This window comes from Schistocerca serialis, chromosome 4, assembly GCF_023864345.2.
Source record: "Schistocerca serialis cubense isolate TAMUIC-IGC-003099 chromosome 4, iqSchSeri2.2, whole genome shotgun sequence".
Lineage (NCBI taxonomy): Eukaryota > Metazoa > Arthropoda > Insecta > Orthoptera > Acrididae > Schistocerca > Schistocerca serialis.
In genome coordinates this window covers 751,877,509-751,901,525 of record NC_064641.1, presented here as the reverse complement: position 1 = coordinate 751,901,525, position 24,017 = coordinate 751,877,509, and the positions used below count along the sequence as shown (strand labels likewise).

At 38.5% G+C, this 24,017-nt stretch overlaps 2 protein-coding genes across 2 annotated transcripts in view; one reads left to right on the top strand and one right to left on the bottom strand.

Moving 5' to 3' along the window:
• The first annotated feature begins 3,161 nt into the window (after positions 1-3,161).
• LOC126473289 (transmembrane protein 41B-like) overlaps positions 3,162-24,017 on the top strand; it is a 44,904-nt gene continuing 24,048 nt past the window's right edge. Inside the window, exons 1-4 of the mRNA XM_050100248.1 lie at positions 3,162-3,299; positions 4,665-4,809; positions 14,767-14,895; positions 22,934-23,132. Coding sequence (XP_049956205.1) covers positions 3,275-3,299; positions 4,665-4,809; positions 14,767-14,895; positions 22,934-23,132 — 498 coding nt within the window. The 5' untranslated portion in view covers positions 3,162-3,274. The remainder of the gene's footprint in view (positions 3,300-4,664; positions 4,810-14,766; positions 14,896-22,933; positions 23,133-24,017) is intronic.
• The window catches only part of LOC126473288 (uncharacterized), a 144,745-nt gene continuing 126,648 nt past the window's right edge, over positions 5,921-24,017 (bottom strand). Inside the window, exon 6 of the mRNA XM_050100246.1 lies at positions 5,921-6,117. Within this exon, the coding sequence (XP_049956203.1) occupies positions 6,116-6,117 (2 nt within the window). The 3' untranslated portion in view covers positions 5,921-6,115. The remainder of the gene's footprint in view (positions 6,118-24,017) is intronic.

Here is a 24,017-nt window from a genome sequence, read left to right as displayed (position 1 = left end):
ATAACTGATGATGGTCGAAGTAGAGAGGATATAAAATGTAGGCTGGCAATGGCAAGGAAAGCGTTTCTGAAGAAGAGAAATTTGTTAACATCCAGTATTGATTTAAGTGTCAGGAAGTCATTTCTGAAAGTATTCGTATGGAGTGTAGCCATGTATGGAAGTGAAACATGGACGATAAATAGTTTGGACAAGAAGAGAATAGAAGCTTTCGAAATGTGGTGCTACAGAAGAATGCTGAAGATTAGATGGGTAGATCACATAACTAATGAGGAAGTATTGAATAGGATTGGGGAGAAGAGAAGTTTGTGGCACAACTTGACCAGAAGAAGGGATCGGTTGGTAGGACATGTTCTGAGGCATCAAGGGATCACCAATTTAGTATTGGAGGGCAGCGTGGAGGGTAAAAATCGTAGAGGGAGACCAAGAGATGAATACACTAAGCAGATTCAGAAGGATGTAGGTTGCAGTAGGTACTGGGAGATGAAAAAGCTTGCACAGGATAGAGTAGCATGGAGAGCTGCATCAAACCAGTCTCACGACTGAAGACCACAACAACAACAACAACAGATTTAACCTTCCTCTTTTTGGATATGAAACTCATTTTGTTCTGTAACCATTCCTTGCCAATTGGATCAAGTAACTTTTCAGGCTAAAACCAACAAAGAAAGAAAACTGTCCAAATGTTAGACTACCAACTCTTTACTTGGGTTGGCTCCACGACAATGATATCTCTTTATTCGGACCAGTATTGGCTCCACAACAATGACATAAAAGTAATAGTAACACAGAAATTCTGAAAAAGTTAATAAATTAAACACATCGAAGAATTAGAGAAATTAATGAGTAACTGTGAACAGCCACAAAATCATGAAAAAATGCAGATCACCAAAAAATAAAAAAGGCATCTGGTAAAATTACGCCCAGTGCATACCGTCCCATCTGCTTAACATAAAAAATATCTTGACAACCAACTCACTCCAGCGGGCTGATGATTTGCACCATATTCTAGAAGATCCTCTTTCTCAGGCCACTTCCACTTGTTTCTACATTTTTCCATGGTGGAGACCATGTAACCCTTCGTTTCTCTTTTTCTGACTTGTCCTGGATATAGTTTACCTTCATATGTGACAAGTACGATTATCCCCTCAAACACTTTCTATTTTTGGTTCCTAGCATTTGGGAGGATGACGGTTGGAACCTGCAACTGGCCATCCTGATTTAGATTTTCCATGGTTTCCCTAAATTGCATCAGGCAAATACTGGGATGGTTCCTTTTAAAGGGCGTGGTTGACTACTTTTCCCATCCTTCTATAATCCAATGGGACCAATGACCTCACTGTTAGGTTCCCTCCCCCAAATCAACCAACCTATGGGATGTAACCAACTGGGCTGGTGAAGACTCATCAGTGTCTTTGGATCCATGTTCTTAATCCTCAACATCCATGGTTACTCTGTCATCTGATTCTGCATAATGTACAGAATTTGAGCTCTTGTCAGTGTTGCTGTCTGCGTCCTCTTTATTTAGCATCGTCTTTGCTAGATGACGAGCTCTTGTCAGTGTTGCTGTCTGTGTCCTCTTTATTTAGCATCGTGTTTGCTAGATGACGAGCTCTCTGTGCTATTTTAGTTCTTACTCTTGAAGTGGATGGCTCATTCATCTTGGGAGGAAGAACATCTTCTGCAGAAATGCTATTTTTTTTTCTGGGAACGTTTACCTTTTTATGCCTCACTGTTTGACACTTCTGCAGAAGTGCAGAAGAGAAGCATCATTTCTCTTCTGCATGAATTGACCCATGAATGTGTCACCAATAATTGCAGTGACATGTGTTTTCTGGGCCATCATGAGTGATGGAAGCTTTTTCAGCACACTTTGATGATTCAAGGGGTAGATGCCAGTTTCCTGAAAGCCTGTTTTCAAGTTATCTCCTCTTGAGGTCAAGGTGAGGAATTGGTTTTTGAGCACAGTGCTACATCTGCTGCCCACTGCTGTCAATTTCCAATCCCCAAGGATGTTCCAGCACTGTATTTTCAAAGGTCAAAAGCATGCAATATCAAGTGGTCCTTGAAGGTGGGTTGCATTTGATGGCAGTGCAATGAATGTTATGTTGTACTCTTCACACAACTGGACCATTTCAAGATTTATATGTGAGCTCAGGTTGTGGCCTATAATAAGCTTCAACACCATCTTGTCATCTCAAGATAGGCAGGAGTAATTGGATAAATCAATTCTCAAAGCACTCACTGTCAGACCACCCACTCTTGGTTCTGTTTTGCCTAGCTCCCTGTGGCCCATTTTCTGTCCATGTGTCTCACAAGTTTTCGGCTTTGCAATCTACATAACGGGGTGATTGTTCCCCCTTTGTTAATTATTTTCAAATGCTCCAGATCATCAACTAATTTGGTTTTGACGTAATTCCACACATTCTCAGGTGGAACACCTTCTATCTCTATCTCCAAATTGTCAAAGAATGCATTCACGATTTCTTTGTTGTTTGCTGCTCTTGCGTACGTGATGTTTTTCACTGCCCTGTGTGTCAAAACAGTGCTGTGCCTTTGCATAAATTGATTAAAACTGCATTGAAGTGTCGCAGTCCTAATGTTCCCCAACTGGCAACCAGTCCTGAAGTAGCTTTTTTTTCTCTATTGCTGTTTTAATACCTTTACAAAAAAGGCAGGCCGGCAGCGGGCTATGCCGAAGTATCCCCAGTCTACGGTATATATATAACTTACCACAAATGACTACTTTGGACAAGTTCAGTGTAAATGCAGCTGGCTAGGCTAATATAGTACGATACTTACAGTTAATGCGATTTATCACACATGCAAAAACGCATCGCTGAAGATCGCAACAATTTTCAGGTTGTTATTAACTAGAGCAGTACTATGTTAAAATTCAAATTATCCCATCTTTCACGTATAGATCCATGACTCATTCAATGTTAAATTTATTGCTGTTAACAAAAGTGTAGCTTCTTGTTTAAATCTTTAACCTATATTCCAGGGCCTAATTATTATCCTCAAACTTTTCTTTTAGTGTTTTTCTAATTTTATATAGTTTTCTAACCTTCGTGATTCACTAATATTTCTGGGGGCAGTTCCTACTAGGGCCATGCTAGAACTGGGTGGATATTTTTGCGGTGAGCATCTTTGGCAGAATGCGTGGAATGTAGTGTTGTGTCACGTGCTAGGAACTGAAGTTTGTGTTTGGGTAGTGATGGGAGTGTAACGGGTGACGGTTAAACATAAGATTGGCGCTTTGTAAGGAAGAAGAACCATGACATCAAGTAGTTCTGATGAAGGTGAATTACAAGTACAGTGCGCAGAGATTACATCAACTTATTTTGAACCAAATCCTAGAAGATTTGTAAATGATTACACTGTTGAATCATTGCGGAGACGCACATATCCTATTCGCATTTCCTGTCATATCCAGAGACAACATCCTCATTTTCCTAGTGAAACACATTGGGGTGTGAGATTTCCTTTACGTCGTAATGTAAATGGTAATGTCTTTTATCCAGTCTTTTTTTAAATTATTACATCGACCATAGCTCCTCCGTGCGATAGTTACGTAGGCAAAGGGCACGAAAATATGCAGAGTAAAGCGGCACCTAGCATCTCGTATCGAACTTGCGAAATAAACTGGTAATATTGTAGGTTAATAAGGATATCGAAGAAATATAAAACATTTGTCATGAAAGAAATACAGCGTTTGGGACTGGTAAACGGCCCAGAAAATGTATGTTTGAATCGTTGTTAAGTTAGTTGTTCGAAAATACCGAAATTGTATCTTAAATACATGAGAATGATCAATTTCCTTGTATCTGGGGTGCAAGTTATTTCTTTTTGCTGTGTTGGTTCATCTTTGTGCTAACGATGCATGTAGAGTATGTTACCTCGACAAAACTGGGGAGCATAGGAAGACTCCCCTTTTTAGTTTACCCCAGTGTAGAAGTCTGCTTGATCTTCTTGGATACAGAGCTGTAGTTTGCATTGAAATGTTGACTTTATTCGTTCAACAGTTCTTGTGCAGAGAACGGGGCATGTATTATATACTTTTATCGTCAGCTAAGCCATCAACAGATCATAGGCGGCGCCAAAAGCAGGTTTTGAAACAGTTTTATTCATCAGTAACTGTTAGCTGCAGTATTATGTTTCCTTTCTGTCAGCCGTTTGTAGCACTTTCGTGTGTACCGGTGTTTTGCCATAACATAGAGCTGACAGGGCAATTTTTATGTTTGTGACATAATTTCTCATGATGTTCATGTTTACTTCTTCCATCCAATTCAAGTCAGTGCCTTCAGTTTTTGGGCATATTGTTTTCACCTTCCACATCATTTAAATAGCCTAGTTCCGTTTTAAGACCTGTTCTGTGTACCGTATTCAGTTTTTAAAGTATTTTAAGACACGTAACTGACTGTTGCATAGAGGTATATTACATGTAATTCATCAAGTAGCAGAGGTATTGAGTTGTTAAGAGGCACACACAAAAGAGAAAGAATCTGTGCCTTCTGATGACTCAATACCTCTGCTATTTGGTGAGTAATCTCTTTTACTATTAAATATTTACATGCTGCCAGAACTTTCCTTATTGTATTTACATCAGTAGGCTAATGTATGTTTATGTATGATATGAAACTAGAAGATTATTTTTCCATTCACAGTTACTTATTCAAACCAGAATTCCGTGGCTCCCAAATTAACAAATCCTGGCAATCCGAAACAAGCAGCGTTTGCTGTTGGTGGAATATTCATTATTTCATGTTTTGCATTAATTTATTTGTATGCAAACTTCCCAGAACTTGAAGTGTAAGTACAAACCAATTTGTAACTCTCATCACTAGTTCTGTTAATTGACTATTTCCTTTTGAAAAAAGGAGAATGATTAGCCTACTGTAATACTTCTAATGATGGAAAATTAATGGAAGAATTTATTTCTGTATCTGTAAAGGCAGTGCACTTCAGACCTGAATGAATAAAACACTAACATTTTATATGCTAGTGGTTCCCTTAACCCCCTCCCCCCTTCATATTTGGCCCCTAGTTTTATAAAATAATTGTGTTTCAACCACAGCAAAACAGAATTTGAAACCATAAAGCATGTGCAACAATTCATGGTATATCTAAATCAACATACATACTCGACGAACCACTGTGAATTGCATCCCAGAGGGTAGTTAGCAAAGGGTCATTCTACATGAACCATCTTCAATTTTGTTGAATTTTGTACAGTACGTATCTGAGGGCCCTACATGAACTTATGCAAATTTTCAGGCACTCCTGTAACTTGGTTTAGGTGCTAGAGCCACTTTTGTGAACACCACCTTTAAAGAGACCGAAAAGATGCAAAGCAACCTAAACTGGGACGGGTCACTCCATATCAAATCACCCAATAAGAAATAAATTTTACAACCACCTCCTTAGATTTTCATGAAATTTGGCTCAAATGGTTCTAATACCATCCTGACAACACCTGCAAATTTTTTTTGCTGTATCTCTTATAGTATTTTTTATAAATTTTTAAAGTTTTTATGTTTTGCGTTTTCCGAACCTTCGGAAATGGTAAATTTAATTTGTATTCAAAACTTTAAAATTGCTTATCTTTAAAACTCTTTTAGATAACATAATGAATTTTTGCAGCAAGTTTGTTTATTATACATATTTGAAGATAAAAATGATACTATTAAAATATATTAATATTTTCTATGAAAAAAATATTGATATAATGCTTAAATTTGTTTTAATTTACTCTTAAACATATAGGCTACTTGATAAATCAAAAATAATGATGGATTTTTAACATGTTTATTAATTATAGTAGATGACATTAGAATTATGTACAAAGATAGTGTACTTACGACACTTATGTATAACCCAACTGATTGCTTGAAACATTGAATTTTTTGAGTAATTTTGTCTTTTCAATAAACATTAATGCTGATACAAACTGTTTTTCCACTTCATCCAAGAGCTTTCAGTTCTTTTGATTCAGTCTTTTTTTAAGTAATACATTCTTCCAGTGCCGCTTGATTGAGGTGCGTCTACTACACAGACTGTGCTCCAAAGGCACTATGCAAGAATCTTCTCTTTCAGGCCAGTAAAATGATGCAGCTGGTCCTGAAGGATGTAGAAATAGAAATTATTTTGAATTAAAACATTGTCAATTATGGGTTGTACAATTTTCAAATTTATTTGCTATTTGCTAGTTTAGACTTTCTAGTCATCATCATGCAACCTGTAAACGTACCAAAACAGAGGCAGAATAAAAATGTAATGAATATTAAAGAGACTAGTACTTAAACTTGGATAACCTCTGTGTAACATGTCACAACAGATGAACATGCAGATCAGTCCACCTGTGGCGCCACTTACAACCACAAACATAATCTGTACCAACTAGGGATAGAATGCTTATAATGGGTGTGGGAGAACCATTTACAATATAACTTAAGTACGCATTGAACAACAAATCACCAAGAATCCACATTATTTAATGCACTGGCGTCAAACATATTCTTTGGGTATGTTTACATCCAGACTCAAGTACAAAACAGCTGTTCGAATGTATAGCAAAGACATTATTAAGGGCTGTATTACATTACAAGTTTATGCTGATAATGTATACCTCACGGCTGGAATGCATTGAACATAGTTCTTTGTTCACGAGTTAAGAAAAGAGGATAATCATATGCTTCATTTTCGAAGCACATTATACATGACAATGGTTAAAAAGTGATAACTATATGCGCCTAGTAGCAGGAATGCCAACAACTGCATGTTACGTACAGTAAGGAAGATAAAATCCAAATATAAAACTTAACTTGTATCATCAATGTTGTACAATTACATAAATGCGTGTATCAAAGAAACAATTTGAGCACACATCTGTGCTACAAAGCAATGAAAAGGCACCAAATCCAGCTAAGAAAGTGAAATTAAGGAAATAATAAAGGAGTGATCATAATTTCAGCTGGTTCAGTAGATTGGATTGCAATGAAGCCCTTAAAATCAGTGAAAAGATCCTGGAGACACTCAAGTGTGATCACTAGTCTAGACATCTCCAGCAGTTTCAGTGCTTTAGGGGCTTTGGAAAACAGCAGACAGACATCTCAAAATAGTTCAGACGCAGCCTGATATTTCAGGGCATGAGGCGTAAGCTTCATGTGTAAAGGAAAGTTTAAATGTTAAGTAGTAGTCATTGAAACAAATGTAGAATTGTTACATATCTCTTTAGAAGAGAATAACTAGGTAACTAGTATTTCGAAGCGTAGTGCGGGACCCTGTAATGTCAGCTGTGAGTTAGTCATTTTGTGGAAGGAGCTTGGTGAAGAAGATCATTAATAATAGCAGGGGTGCAAGCAGCATTTGGATCGCAATCTCAGGAATATAATTGAGGGTAACGACAAGAACTTCACTGAAAATGGTGCTCACACTGGTCTAAAGATACTCTTTCACTGTTATGGTAAGCCCTAGCTAAAGTGTTCTTTGGGATATGTTAATGCAGAACTTGTAGAATTACACAGGGAAGAGTGCCCTTCACACATACGGTTCATTGATAGATGGTCTCTCACTCAGTTGGATCATAAATGATGTGACTTGAATCTAAATTTGATAAGAGACTGCTTCTATGACTAATTACTGGAAGCAGATAGTCTGATCAAAGCAGTATTTATCCTATCCCAGTAATCAAATGTGTTGCATCCAAAGATAGAGCTGCAGAATAAGTAAAGTAACACTTTAGAGCCACTAGCAAAACAGTGCTGCAGCTCGAACAGAACTATGACTATTAAAGACCACTTATTTAGTATCTTCCATAAAAATGTCAGAATCCTCATATCCGTACAGGAAAATGAAAGGGCAGTTGGAATGTCAGCGGATGTATTGTTTTTATCAGAATATAAATTGTGGAAATCAAATGTACGTCTTGATGGATAAAAGGTCATGTGCTACTGTATAACCAGTAGCAGACAAGAAGTGGGCAAATATACAAACAGTTGAGTTACGTCCCAGGCCCTTCTGGTTAATACATATTGTGTTGGAAAGCATTTTGATGCTCTACCACAGCAGTGGATCAGGAGACACACACAAACTTTTAGTACTAGCAGTTTACAGGTTGCTGGCAGGAAATATCATAAACTTCATAAAACAGCTATCATAAACTTCATAAAACAGCTAGAAAAGTTTTAATAAGGTTACACAGACTTATTTGGGATTTGTGGAGTTTGATTTTCTGCCAGATAGTACTGTTTGGGAACAACTAAATCACTGGATTATTTACCTCTGTAAAGTTGCCTGTGAGGATTGAAGTACATAGTACAACAATGACAATTTATTTTTGGACCCAACTGCTTTGATTGATGTGGATGTAAAAGAAATAGTCAGTGCTTTGTCTGATAATGATGGTCAAATGTTAACAATGAAAGATAAAAAATCAAAACATGTGTACTGTGCAGGAAAAATTGCAGGAACAAAGACAAAACCAATATGGAATATTATTAAACAAGAAACAAGCAAAAATAGTGATGTGAATGAAATTTAGTTCTCAGAAAATAATTGTGTTAGTGAAATATTCAATTCATTGGCCATCAAATTCTGTGATTACTTCAACTATTGCAGCAGTCATTTTACCCACTAACAGACAATTAAATACAGACATAGTAGGTTTACCTCAGGAGTCATTACATGCAAATCCAGCAGGCATGAGTTTCAAAAATACACAACCTCTCTGATTAGAAAATGTATCATGTTGACTGAAAAGAGAAAATTCTGGTGCCTACATTGTTTTCATGGAATATTAAAATATTGGACTTATTTGATAAGACTACTCAATGTAATCACATCATTTCAGTAAAAAAATATTGTGACCGACGTTCCAGCAGGCCGAGTGGTAAGGGAGAGTTGGCTGACAATTATAATTTTTACAGTGCCACATGCTCACTGTGTTGCCTGTTTTAGGCCCTTGCAGGGGCTTGTCAAGTATAGCTGACTGCATTCTAGTAACACTGCCCCTCCACCCCCCACTCACCCCAAATCCTCATCCCTCTTCCACACTCATACAACTTCAATCTGTCAGTCACAAAGGTATTTGATTGAAACTGTACCAATCAGTCATTGACTCACGTATTTTCTACCAGATGGAAGTACGCTGTAATGAACCGTATAAAATTGGGATTGAGCCAAGCACCTCTTAATATCAGATCCATTCACTCCTCTTAGGCTTTTATAAAGTTTTTCTTAGAAAGTTATCTATGGCAGAATACTGACCTATTTTTATGGGCAGTACTTGTTAACTGCCTCTCAGTTTGCCTTTTGCAAAGGAGTCTCCACAGAAAAGGCCAGACAATACCTAACAAATGAAGTACTGGTCAAGACTGGCAAGAAAAATTATCCTCTGTCATCTTGCCAAAGACCTTGATTCTGTGTACGACAAAATTGTACTTTACAATTATAGTAGCTAAAATGTTTTGGCAATATTGATGGAGTCCTGCCTTAGTAACGGAAAGCCAAAGGTGTGAGTTGCTGGTTGGGTTGGAGTTGAGTTATTTAGTGAAGATTTAATTTTGTTCTTCTTTACCTCTTATTTGCTAAACTGTTGCCTAGCTTGATTGTCGATGTAAGGAAATATAATACTGCCACTTCTGTTTCTATTGAATAATACATATACACCTTTCGTATTTGTGTGATCTGTATATTGTCCACAGACATACACAGTGCTCAGTAGGTAACACCGAACTTTAGAATGTCCAACATGAAACCTCTACATACAGGTCTATCCAAAGAACAAATGAATCAGATTGGCATTTCATTTGTGTCAACCGAGTCAAAACTATTGTCAGAGTTATATATTGTCTGAGGACTTCGTGCTTCTCCAAGGTAGACTGTCGATGCTAGGAGCTTCCAAAATTGTTTCCACACAGCTACTTCCTCTCACAAAGTTACTGCAGTCACCATCTTATCTTGAACAGAACTGTCATCTCCAACTGCAGATCTGTAAATGGAGTGGTCGAGACATTTTCCAGAATGTTTTGGAGAAGAGAAAAGTGTGTGCAAAGTTTGTCCCACGCACTCTGAGTCCCAAACAAAAATAATTACATTTGTATGCCTGCTGCGACAGGACTTAAATGAAAACCATGGACGGTTCTTTTCTGGGAAAAAAATCATTACTAGTGGTGATACTTGATGTTATAAATCCAAACCTACCACTAAACAACACTGCAAAAAGGGTCTCTGATGGTTCACCAAAACAGAAGATGATGCAATTGTGATGCACCAGTTGAAGAACATCCCAAAGGAGGGCTTTTCTGACAGCTTTACATGGTTTTATGAATGGTGTGTGTGTGTTGTAATCAAGTGGGGGCAGATTTTGTAGAATGACTGAAGCCTTAAAATCACCTTCTTAACTTTACTCTGTTTCTTCATTCTTAAATCTTTTAGAGCTCATGGGTTAGCCACTTAGGGAGCACCAGTCAGAGAATGTGTTGTGTAATTGTGGGTTGAAGCAGTTGTTTCAAATCCTGATGGGGAAAGTACTCAGTCAATGCACAATGTATTTGATAAAATATTGGCCATAATCTCAAAAGTTCTAAAGATTTTGCAGTGCAGTAAACACTGTATCATTCTGTTGCATGTCGGCCGGGTATTCTACTTTGATATTTATATTAATTCTAAATTACTGCAGACATTGAGAAGAGGAGTTGAGAGTTTTGTGGTGGATGTGTTTGCACAGCACAAGAACAAAAAAAATATTGTTTACCACACATGGGACAACTTTATTAGAATTCTGGGTATCTGTATTTGAAGACAAAAGAAAAGGAAATCCTGTGATCACACCCTGAAGACAACACAGTAGTTGATAAACTGTTATGACATGCTCAGTCACTCATCATCAGATACAGTGTGGAAGACCACTCCTAGCCATTGTTGACATTCCAACCTTAGAGCTGCTATCTCTGTCAGGTAGCTCCTCAGTTGATCTCATGAGCACCCCAGTCTTCCCACCAAGAAAAATCCCTGGCCGTTCTGGGAACTGGATCCAGGTCCCCCCACATGAGGGTCTGGCACGTTGACCACTCAGCTATGGAGGCGGGTGTATTCAAAGAAACAGATTAGAACACAGTGTGAAGTTCAGTGATGCTCTTCCTTTCCCCACTGGATATTAGTATTATGAATTGCCTGGGGTACCTTATACAGTCATGGACAATTAGTATATTCACCTAGCTATCATAACATGGCAATTCTCCACCCTCCCCCCACATATTTCATTTGGATGGCATCACAGAGTTCATGGAACACTGAAAGTTTTGGGAAGTCAAGTTGATCTATGACTTGCAGAGACTGGATGGAGCTTTGTTCGAGGTGCACTCATTTCACTGTGACATCCGTGATGTTCTCAGTGGGAATGAGCTCAGGTAAACTAGAAAAGAGGTGTGGGAGAGAGGGGAGTGTGGCACACATGCACACTCGTGTCCATTAAATGTTCATTAAACAATTTTGATGCAATTCAAGAGCAGTTATCTTGCTGAATTTGTACTGATTGCCTTTAGGCTTCTGTAGGTGGGCAAGCTGAAGATGAACAGGTAGAGAAAGTGTATGACGATATTAAAAGGGTAATGCAGTATGTAAAGGGGACGAAAATCTAATAGTCATGGGCGACTGGAATGCAGTTGTAGGGGAAGGAGTAGAAGAAAAGGTTACAGGAGAATATGGGCTTGGGACGAGGAATGAAAGAGGAGAGAGACTAATTGAGTTCTGTAACAAGTTTCAGCTAGTAATAGCGAATACCCTGTTCAAGAATCACAAGAGGAGGAGGTATACTTGGAAAAGGCCGGGAGATATGGGAAGATTTCAATTAGATTACATCATGGTCAGACAGAGATTCCGAAATCAGATACTGGATTGTAAGGCGTGCCCAGGAGCAGATATAGACTCAGATCACAATATAGTAGTGATGAAGAGTAGGCTGAAGTTCAAGACATCAGTCAGGAAGAATCAATACGCAAAGAAGTGGGATACGGAAGTACTAAGGAATGACGAGATACGTTTGAAGTTCTCTAACGCTATAGATACAGCAATAAGGAATAACGCAGTAGGCAGTACAGTTGAAGAGGAATGGACATCTGTAAAAAGGGCCATCACAGAAGTTGGGAAGGAAAACATAGGTACAAAGAAGGTAGCTGCGAAGAAACCATGGGTAACAGAAGAAATACTTCAGTTGATTGATGAAAGGAGGAAGCACAAACATGTTCCGGGAAAATCAGAAATACAAGTCGCTGAGGAATGAAATAAATAGGAAGTGCAGGGAAGCTAAGACGAAATGGCTGCAGGAAAAATGTGAAGACATCGAAAAAGATATGATTATCGGAAGGACAGACTCAGCATACAGGAAAGTCAAAACAACCTTTGGTGACATTAAAAGCAATGGTGGTAACATTAAGAGTGCAACGGGAATTCCACTGTTAAATGCAGAGGAGAGAGCAGATAGGTGGAAAGAATACATTGAAAGCCTCTATGAGGGTGAAGATTTGTCTGATGTGATAGAAGAAGAAACAGGAGTCGATTTAGAAGAGATAGGGGATCCAGTATTAGAATCGGAATTTAAAAGAGCTTTGGAGGACTTACGGTCAAATAAGGCAGAAGGGATAGATAACATTCCATCAGAATTTCTAAAATCATTGGGGGAAGTGACAACAAAATGACTATTCACGTTGGTGTGTAGAATATGAGTCTGGCGACATACCATCTGACTTTCAGAAAAGCATCATCCACACAATTCCGAAGACGGCAAGAGCTGACAAGTGCGAGAATTATCACACAATCAGCTTAACAGCTCATGCATCGAAGCTGCTTACAAGAGTAATATACAGAAGAATGGAAAAGAAAATTGAGAATGCGCTAGGTGACAATCAGTTTGGCTTTAGGAAAAGTAAAGGGACGAGAGAGGCAATTCTGACGTTACGGCTAATAATGGAAGCAAGGCTAAAGAAAAATCAAGACACTTTCATAGGATTTGTCGACCTGGAAAAGGTGTTCGACAATATAAAATGGTGCAAGCTGTTCAAGATTCTGAAAAAAGTAGGGGTAAGCTATAGGGAGAGACGGGTCATATTCAATATGTACAACAACCGATACGGAATAATAAGAGTGGACGATCAAGAACGAAGTGCTCGTATTAAGAAGGGTGTAAGACAAGGCTGTAGCCTTTCGCCCCTACTCTTCAATCTGTACATCGAGGAAGCAATGATGGAAATAAAAGAAAGGTTCGGGAGTGGAATTAAAATACAAGGTGAAAGGATATCAATGATACCATTCACTGATGACATTGCGATCCTGATTGAAAGTGAAGAAGAATTAAATGATCTGCTGAACGGAATGAAAAGTCTAATGAGTACACAGTATGGTTTGAGAGTAAATCGGAGAAAGACAAAGGTAATGAGAAGTAGTAGAAATGAGAACAGCGAGAAACTTAACATCAGGATTGATGGTCACGAACTCAGTGAAGTTAAGGAATTCTGCTACCTATGCAGTAAAATAACCAATGAGGGGCGGAGCAAGGAGGACATCAAAAGCAGACTCGCTATGGCAAAAAAGGCATTTCTGACCAAGAGTAGTCTACTACTATCAAATACCGGCCTTAATTTGAGGAAGAAATTTCTGAGGATGTACGTCTGGAGTACAGCATTGTATGGTAGTGAAACATGGACTGTGGGAAAACCGGAACAGAAGAGAATCGAAGCATTTGAGATGTGGTGCTATAGACGAATGTTGAAAATTAGGTGGACTGATAAGGTAAGGAATGAGGAGGTTCTACGCAGAATCGGAGAGGAAAGGAATATGTGGAAAACACTGATAAGGAGAAGGGACAGGATGATAGGACATCTGCTAAGACATGAGGGAATGACTTCCATGGTACTAGAAGGCGCTGTAGAGGGCAAAAACTGTAAAGGAAGACAGAGATTGGAATACGTCAAGCAAATAATTGAGGACGTAGGTTGCAAGTGCTACTCTGAGATGAAGAGGTTAGCACAGGAAAGGAATTCGTGGCAGGCCGCATCAAACCAGTCAGTAAACTGATGACCAAAAAAAAAAAAAGATGAGCAAACAGATCCGCATGTTTGGACAGTAGGTTCCTGTATTATTCACCAATGAATAATGATAGATGTATCAAGGACCCCATTTCATCATGTGTGAAGTCCTGCATCCGAGAATACCTGCACTATTGGCAACTGAGATTCCTCTCTCCCGCCTCTCCCCCCCTCTCTCCCCCTCTCCCCCCTCTATCCCCTCTCCCCCCCCTCTATCCCCCCTCTATCCCCCCACTCCCCTCCCCACACTCTCTCCACTCTCCCCCTCTCTCTGTCGCCCCCCCTCTCTCTGTCGCCCCCCTCTCTCTGTCGCCCCCCTCTCTCTGTCGCCCCCCTCTCTCTGTCGCCCCCCTCTCTCTGTCCCTGTCTCCCTCCCCTTCTTTCACTATCATCAGATAAACTCCCTGATGTGTTCAGGTAATTATACTGAGCTAAACTGGCCTTTTACATCTACTTTTCAATTGTGTCTTATCCATTCAGTTTGGTCTCATAAATACTGCATCACAATATTCTCAGTGAAACTCTAGTAAAAATATAGTTTATTTTGACTGGTCTTATGTCTGTAAACAGTTGATATTCCTTGTCATATTTTCAGTATTCAGTATTTACACAAACAATAATGTTTGAATTGAGTGTCTAAGTTACTTATGTAATATTTTGGATTTTTTATTTTCTTCTTTTTCAGGCACGAGAAACCTCATATTAAATTACCAAGGGATATAGAAGATGCAAAACAATTAGGTCGGGTGCTAGATAAATACAAGGACCGATACTTTATTGAAGTGCTAGGTGCTGTTTTTGTGACTTACCTTTTGTATCCTTTTCAATATTGCTTTTGTATTATGGAAATTAGTTTCAAGTAGTAGTGTCTTAGTATTGACAGATGTTTGAGGACAAGGTCAGAAACTCTTGGTCTCTCACTGAAAGATTGAATTTTTATTTTGAAAATACACTTATTATTTGTTATGGTCCAGCTTTCTAAACCAAGCCTTGCTCTGTTAACTACAATAATCGTAGTAATAAAGAAATGAGCAAACATTTTTTCAAACTACAGACCTTGCATGCTTTCGCATAATAAATACATGTTAGTATGACCAAGAAGCAGATAGAATAATCAAAGTTTATTATTTGTACTTAACATCACGGTCATCGTAATTGTTATTTTGCTGTTTTTCTAGATAGTAGCTTCTCCTTCCTGTGACTTAGAAATATGTACATTGAAATAATAATATGATGCAGATTTCTTTCTTCACATTAACTTCTCAGTGAACATCAAACTTGTCTTTACACCAGGAAACACGCATGTAGCTTTACAAAATTTTCAGTTCACAGACTAAATGTTCTCGCTCCATAGAACCACAACAGACAGATTTACTCAATCATTGCACGATCTGACTCTGAATACTTATTGACAGTTACAGAGATACACAAAGTTTACATACCTACAAAGATATAAGTTCGTAGTTTTTTTTTATGTTGGTACTCCGGTTGCAATTGATTTATTTATCAATTGTCATTTTTTGTTTATAGTTTACTGTTGTTATTTCAGTTTATATATAGTCATTTTGTCATTCGGAGATAGTGAATGGAACTATGAACATTAGAAAATGAAGTGCCAAGTGGAAGAATCAGAATATCTCAGACATATTGTTCTGTTTGAGTTTAGTAGAGGTGTGACAGCAGTGTAGGCAGTCAGAAACATTTGTGCTATTTGTGGTGATAATGCCACTGGACAGAGCACAGTGAAAAAATCATTTTCTTGTTTTAAAGAGGATTGTTTTGGTGACTTTCCACATTCAGGAAGACCTTCATTTAACTGCATTAATCCACAGTGTTCCACATCAGTGTACTCGAGAACTCACAGATGTGATTAACTGTGATCATTCTATCATCATGTGACATTTGCAAGCAATGGGGAAAGTTCAAAAATCAGATGTATGTGGGTACCAAATACTCTAAGCGAAAATCAGCCATATGTGCATTTCTGCATACATGTTATCAGTTACTATCTTGAATCATTATTGGTGACAAGAAATGGTCCTTTTGTGTTAACATAAGGAAAAGGATGGTTGAGCCCAAACAAAGCAGCAACTCCCTGTACAAAGATCTTTGTGCATCCAAAAAAGATACTGTTACCCATCTGGTGGAACAGCAACGGTGTGGTGTACTATGAATTGCTTCTCTGAGGTGTAACCATCATGGCTGACTTATTGTCAACAACTGAGACATAATGCAGAGACAATTCAAGAACAGCAACCAGGAATATTTTGTGAAGTGATGCTACTACACGATAATGCCTGCCCAAATTCTGCTAGACTGGCAAAAACGCTATATGGGTGTTGGGTTGGGAAGTCATTCCGCACACACGTTATTCATCTGATCTTATGCCTTCAGACGTTTACATTATCTGCTCTTTGTCGAACAGCCTATGAGGAAATTCCTTCCCAGATGAAAATTCTCTCCGAACATGGCTTGACGAGTCCGTCTCAAAATGACATGATTTCTACAGTCGTGGAATCGAAAAGTTACCTCAGGATTGGCAGATTGTTGTAAATAGTGAAGGAGAATATATTATTGACGACTAAAGTCTCTATTAAGTGTATCTGCTGTGTTTATTAAACTTATGGAAAAACACTATGAACTTGGGCACAAACCTAATGTATATAAACTCAACATAATCTCTGTTCCTTAATCAAAGAGACACAGTCAATAAATATTTCATAAACAAAAGCATTTTTCTATCAATTTTAACTCTGGATAATTCACACACACACACTTTTTCCTCCAGTTGATCTAGAAGTCTTGTATGCCATTCACAAGTTGTTTTTTTTATCTTTGGTTAGGTAATCTTTGAGAACAACACCCTTTCCATCCCATGGAATACAGTCCATAACCACTATAAAATGAAACTGTACTTTGCCTTGATTGATGCTGACTTCCATTTTTTGCTTTGATTGCTGCTTTATTTTTGATATGACGGGCAGGCCCACATCTCGGCAGGAGTGAGAAGAATGATGCTATCGCCAACTTGTAGAGAACTTTTAAGTATGTTAGTCACAATGAAGCACTGGACAGGATAGCAGCCTGTTTATGCTGTGAAGATATTATATAAAAACGGCAACAGTAATGTGATCGCTCAGCATGAAGTTTGAATAGAGTTAGAGATTCATTGTAATAATGCTGTTCCATCAACCCATGCCATCAAGACCTGGGTACGAAACTTTGAGTCCATTGATTTGACTGTAAACAAGAGAGATGGCAGTGGAAAAATAGTGCCTTCAACTTAGAACATAGCGGCAGAGAGAGAGGCCCTTGAAAGAAGTCCACGCCGCTCTGTGCATCATGATTCTCTGGCACTCAGGCTTTCAGACTGCAGTGTTAGACAAATAGTACAGAAAGATCTTTTCCATGACTACAAGATTCAAATGTTCGTGCACCACAGGAGGAGTACTATGGAAACTAACTTCAGTTTTGCCGAACACTTCTGCAGTAGATTAATGGAAACCAGAATCATGTTAACATCTTACTGATGAGTGACGAAGCCAATTGTCATTTGTCAGGATATGTTAACAAGCAAAATTTCTGTTACTGGTCTAACACAAACCCACAAAAAATCTATGAGAGACCACTCCACAGCTTGAAAGTTACTGTTTGCTGTGCTAAATCTTCTTTTGCAATTATTGGTCCATACTACTATGAAGATGAAGATGAGAGGGAAACGGCTGTAAATGTGACAGGAGAATGCTGTGTCCACATCTTGAAGAATTCATTAGCTCATGCAATTGCTCATGTTCCTGTGAACACATGGAGCTACCAGTCACACTGCGCGAAATTCCATGGCTACTGTAAGGAACCTCTTTACCAATCAGGTTATCTCCACAGTTGGGGGTATCAGGTAGCCAGCCAGATGGCCTCATTTGCCAGCCTCTGAGCTTTCTTTCTGTGGGGCGATTTGAAATCGTAAATGTTTAGTTCCCCAGCCCAAGTGCAATTTCAAAGTTCAAATGTCAAATTCGGATAAAAATACGACAAATTACTGTGGAGGTGCTGCAATAGGTAATGGGCGACATCTGCAGAAGATTTGACCAGTGCATACAGAGAGATGGTTGGCATCTAAGATGTTATTTTTGGAAAAAGGATATTTTTAGTTCATCAGTTTGGAAACTAAATGCTTTTATGTTTACTGTGGCTCTTTTGTAATTCAGTTAAGTAAAGCTAATCATTCACTCTTGATAACACTTTTAAAATTACCTGATTTGTTGCTGTACCATGTTTGATAGATTTAACTGTGCCATGTTAAAATTTATATTTAAAATCACAGTGTGAGAGACTTCCAAATCCTCCTTACTCAACAGACCTGTCACCAAGTGTTATATCTCCAACCCTCCCCCCCCCCCCCCCCCCTCAAAAAAAAAAGGAAAAGACAACTTGAATGATTTTTAATGCCTAGAAGTAGATGTGCATGTTTATAGTGTTTCTAAATGATATTCTCAAGGAGATTTATTGTGAGTTTTCACAAAATGAGTTTGGAGAATATGCATAAAACAGGGTGCATACAACCCGGGAGATCCGGGAAAAACCTGGGAATTTTTTCATCCGGGAGAAAACCGGGAAAAACCCGGGAATTTTTTAGAATTCCGGGAATTTTTCATTGTTTTAGTTTTGGTTACATTTTTGTAACTTTGACTAGTAAGAACCAATACTCTAACAAAGAATATTACTGTATCTCGCTACTGCAGAATAATACTGCAGCAATAAAACACAAACGAGAGAAAAAAGCGAAAAAAAAACCTAAGTTGCAAAGGAAATGCGCCATATGCAACAACAAAACAGTGCTCATACAAGTGTCTGCCAACAGCAAAAGGTGTTAAAGGCTTTAGGAAGACTATGCAATGTTTCAAAACAACAAATTGCCTCTGATGAGCGTGACGTCACAACTGTTTACATTAGATTTGTTTGAGCGGTTGCGAGCGAGCTTATGCGCATGTGCCGTTGAGTTACGTATTAGTAGTACCTTCTCCCGCTTCTGGCTACAGAAGTGTGGCAGTTAGCTGTATAAGCAATAGCAGCAAGCAGCTAGATGCTATCCAGAAAAATTTTACTGGTGCACCTAAGCTGGCAGATCCACGTATGCGCAACAGGCCCGGAACTAGGGGGCAGGGGCAAACCCGGGGTATCTATCTGTTCCGTGCGGCAGTTTCAGGGGGAGGGGGGGCGGGCACCAACACCAAATTCATATTATTGAGGAAAAAGACCGTGTTTCAAAAAGCGCCTAGCATCCAATGCACATTGTTCTATCGATTACTCATATTATTTTGAACGCATCTCTGTTGGTTTTTGAACATTTTTGATCAAATTCTAAGTTGATTTCTGAATGAATCGTAAGTTGACTTTTGAATGCGTGCATAGTGTACGTGATGTCTCTGCCAGGGGAATCCCCGTCATATCTAGAAGTAAACTTTCCAGCAGAGAAAAGGGGACGGGTCTATACGAGCTGAGCGAATAAAGCCGAAAGGGTGAATGACAATCGCTGTTTATGTGGTTGACTGGGTTCGCAAATGATCAGCGTTGTTACAATTACTAGCGAATTCCGTAGATTCAGACTACCAGAGTGGAAATAAACGACTAACAGGAATAACAGGAAACTAAGATTGCGTATTGTTTTCTCCGTGTATCCAAGAAAATGAAATTTTGACAGAAAATTTTTGGCCAGACCGGTACACTAACAAGGGCCAATTATACAGTCCCTGGCTAGCAGCCGCTCAAGTTGTTCTATTCTGGGAGTAGTGCGGAAAATGTGTTGTACGAACACTTAATAACGCCTAACCGGAGAACAAATGCAGGATAACTAAACCGGTGATTGTGGCAGGGTTAATGAAGTTAACCAGAGAATAAATTTTGACACTGGCAGGAATAGTTACAGAATTAGTGATGACAAGATTGTTAGAACGAGGAAGGAGAAGAAGCGGAGACTCTCACAAATTATGGAAGAATATGACGATTCCAAATTTATATAAAAATTTTGTACTACTACTTTTCGATCTCGTGCTTCAGAAGCTAGAGAGCATGAATGAAATGTGAAACTATTTCCTAATGTAAAACCTTTTGCTTGTAGTAGGCCTAATAGGCATTTGATATTGGTACTCTGCGAATTATATTCTGTCGTGTTATAAAAATGACCATTTATGCCAAAACAGTCGCGTTTATTTGGTGTGTCTAACAATTGCTACAATATTAGGCAGGCCTATTTCGTTTTATCTAGCAGACAGTGACAAAATACACGTAATCAGATCGAGAAACCACACCAGTCTTGGGTACTATTTGTATTAACGCTTTTCTGCGTTTTTTCGTGTAGCAAAACGTTGACGAACTTTGATGGCGTAATAGATTCTTTCCCAGAAAGGAAAGTACGTCATATAAAGCTGTGACAAGATTAGAGATAGAAAAAAGCCAGGACTTAAGGATTGAAGAAATGTGTACTGTCTTGCTTGTTTCTTGTCTTTACTCATTTTATGTATCTTATATTTAATTTTATGTCACACATAACAAACAGCAAGTTATTAGCTAATAGGCAGTAAAGACATGAAAATTTTCTGTTCATGTCCTCCTGGTTACAAATAATCCCATACACTACTAATTGCGAGATTCTTTAAAGAGGAGCAGGATGTCAAACCAGCCGGCTGGGAGCAGGAGAGGCACCACAGGACATTTGAATTTCCACTAGCCTGAATATAGTTTGTGGCACCCATTACAAAATATTATACTTTTGAATTCCACAGAGCGAAATACAGAGACTTGCGATGGAAGAATTCTGTGAAGAGGCATGGCACTGCACTTGGCACACTTTAAGACCAAATAACATGTCTTACGATCCCTCGATCATATATGTTTTATGTATCAGACCCTTCAGAAAGATGTGCGCTACAATGTGAAGATATGTTTGAAAAGTTGATTTTTTTTAAATTTTTGGCGTCCTACCTCAAACGCTCGAGGGAGGGGGAGCGCCACTATCTAATATTGGCCCGGTTCGGAAATATCGTAGATCCGGACCTGATGCACAGAGCAGTCTGAGTTGTAGTGGGGAGATGGTAGTCTCCACGTGACCCGTGTTTACGTTAAGTGATTTTGCTGTTTGCTCTTCGTTTATTGCTCTCACGTCAAATGAAAACAAAACGGATTTCTGTGGTCGGGAGCTATCAAGTGAATTAAAATACAGTCACATAATTAAGGAAGGCAAAAATAAATTATTAGTTTCAGATTTTATTTTGTTTGTACCTTTCTGAGGGTCAAGCGTTAATCGCCTCGCAGAACAATGAAGTTATCTTTGTCTGTTCGTCAAAGAAATTTGACTTTTATTAATCTTTTCTGCTGAGGCAGTCAATTTATTTGAAACAAAGTGTTTAATTCCACACTATTGCCTAGCTTCAACTGTTCGCTACATTTCAAGTTCATGTTTTCATCATCTAGCACGTATGGCATTATGCCATAATAAAGAACCAAACATGAGATAATGCGGTACTGATACTCTAAGAAAATTTACATCTGAATCTGGACATACGAATGTGCACTTTAAGCCGAATTATGCATTTTAATAGGGTTCACAAAATTCCCATGCTCTTGGAGTATCCTATAACGTCTTGTTTCTTTTATGACATAATGTAAGATCTTTTAATGTTTTACACGTACGAACATACGTCATCGTAGCTGCGCAAGCGCGGCGACATGTGTCATCTGGCGCAACTGCTGAAACGAATCTATTTCTAACAGGTCGCGGGAAAATATTCCAAATGGTTGTTTGAAAAGCGTTACTTTCAAGTAAAGTAAATTTCCTTTTACACAAGATGAACGCTGTCCGGCAATGTCCGATGAAATTCTTAAATCACAGTGTGTTTGACTCTCATTCAAAATTCAAATTTTTGAGAACGACCATTTAGAATATTTTCGAGCCTAGAAGATCAGACATTTATGTAGTTGTTAAAAATTTTACTGGCACATTTGTATGATGTACCTTAAAGTGTAACACGCGCAAAAACGATCAACATTATGTGTGAAAGCTTAGCTTTTCTTGCAGCTTATTAATCTGGGAGGCCAATATTATAGGCTACGTTATTCTTTTCGCAACACTATGTATATTAATTTAAACCATTACCTTTCCTTATTTGTGTGCTCACGCTACTTAACAGTGATGTTGCTATTGGCTGACTACATCACGTGTCCTATGCTCTGAATATCCGCTGTCATTGGTTTGCGAGATCGCTTGACATGAGCTACGACTGGCTTACAAAAGCGCATCGCAATCTTGATCTCAATCCTTCGGAAAGTAACACACGGTGTGTGGTGGAATTAGAATTTGTACTTTCGTAATACGAAATGTGCAGTGTACATGTTGCTGCACATCGGACATCTTTCCAAAACGCTTTTTTCCCCCCTGAGTTTCGTTTTCTAAAGTGCCGGGAAATTCCACACCGGTGTATAAAACCACAACCAGTGAAAGGATTGATAAGTTTTACAGTTCCGAGGAAAAGTATACTGTTACTTAACAGGGAAAAGTGTATTTTCATCCGGGAGAAAATGTGTTTTTAACCGGGAAGTCCGGGAATTTTTTTTCCTCGGCCACATATACACCCTGTAAAAATACAATTTTAAGGTGAGTAGTGTGTGAAATGTGAATTTATTGTTTTGAAAAATGTGGGAATTATCACAGTTCTCGAAATGTGGGGAGTAACACTCAGATTAATGCAATATATAGGAAGAAAAGTAAATAAAATCTAATGCAGTTGCCTGTATGTGTTATATTTATGCAAGCTGGATACGGTGCAAACTTCACCATAAATTCCTTTACTTTCCAACAGCCTCCAAACATTTGCAATTCCAGGGTCAATATCTCTCTCAATACTGTCTGGATTTCTGTTTCCATTTCCTGCAGCACTCCTACTGGTGTGCTTCTGCTCTGCTACTGGTGCTACTTTGTGCTACATTTTATCCCATTTTTTGGGGCGTCCTTTAATTCATAAATACATGCCAGAACGAGCTGCAAAATGGTCTGCTACGGTAAGTTGAATGAAAAATACATGTTCCTATTCATAGTTGCTAACTATATTATGATTTAGAAAATACCCAGTGGGATACCTGTTATTTTAGTGGCAAGACACAGTTCACCTTAAGAGACAAGTGTGTAACAGTTGAACACAGCATGCTACCTGAAGCTAGGCACTTCAGCTTTTAATGTCACCCTTTCCCTTTCAAAGGGCAAGAATCCAAAAATTGTCTTACAGCAAATGAAGTAAAGCGAATCACTGGAGCAGTGAAATACGAAAAAGAATATGAAGCTAAGGTAGTGCACAGTGACTTGAAGGGAAAAAAGGTATTTGATGGAAGCTAATGTGAATACAAAAACCGAAATGTGATTTATCAAAAAAAGATTATGTATTTAGAGATGTAGGGAAGTAGAAGTTAAGAAATATACTCAAGTGTGTCGATCAGTTGAAGCTGTAGTTACATCAGAACAGAAAGGCAACATTGTACTAAGACCAGAAAGAGAACTGCAAGTTGACCTGCAATAACCACAATAGATGGATACAACTGAACACTGTGATAAGGCTTGCAAAATAGAAAAGAAAAATTTCACTTGAACTCTTAAATATCAAGGGCTACTTTGTTATTAGCTTTAAAACTGAAGCAAAATTCAAACATGTTGCACTTCCTGCTTACCGCAATAATACCTCATTACAGTAGTAATTATACAGTTCCAGGGAGGAATTCCTGTACTCGTAAGTTGATTCTAAAGCCAACTTGAGTTTAGTTTGGTTTACCATTTGGTACAAATATATCAACTGAGTTGCTACATGGGATGCAAAATTGGTGTGCGTTAAGTCTTCCATACTATTGGAACTTCTAAGATATGACATGGAAAGCTTTTTAGGTTTGTTGCCTCAT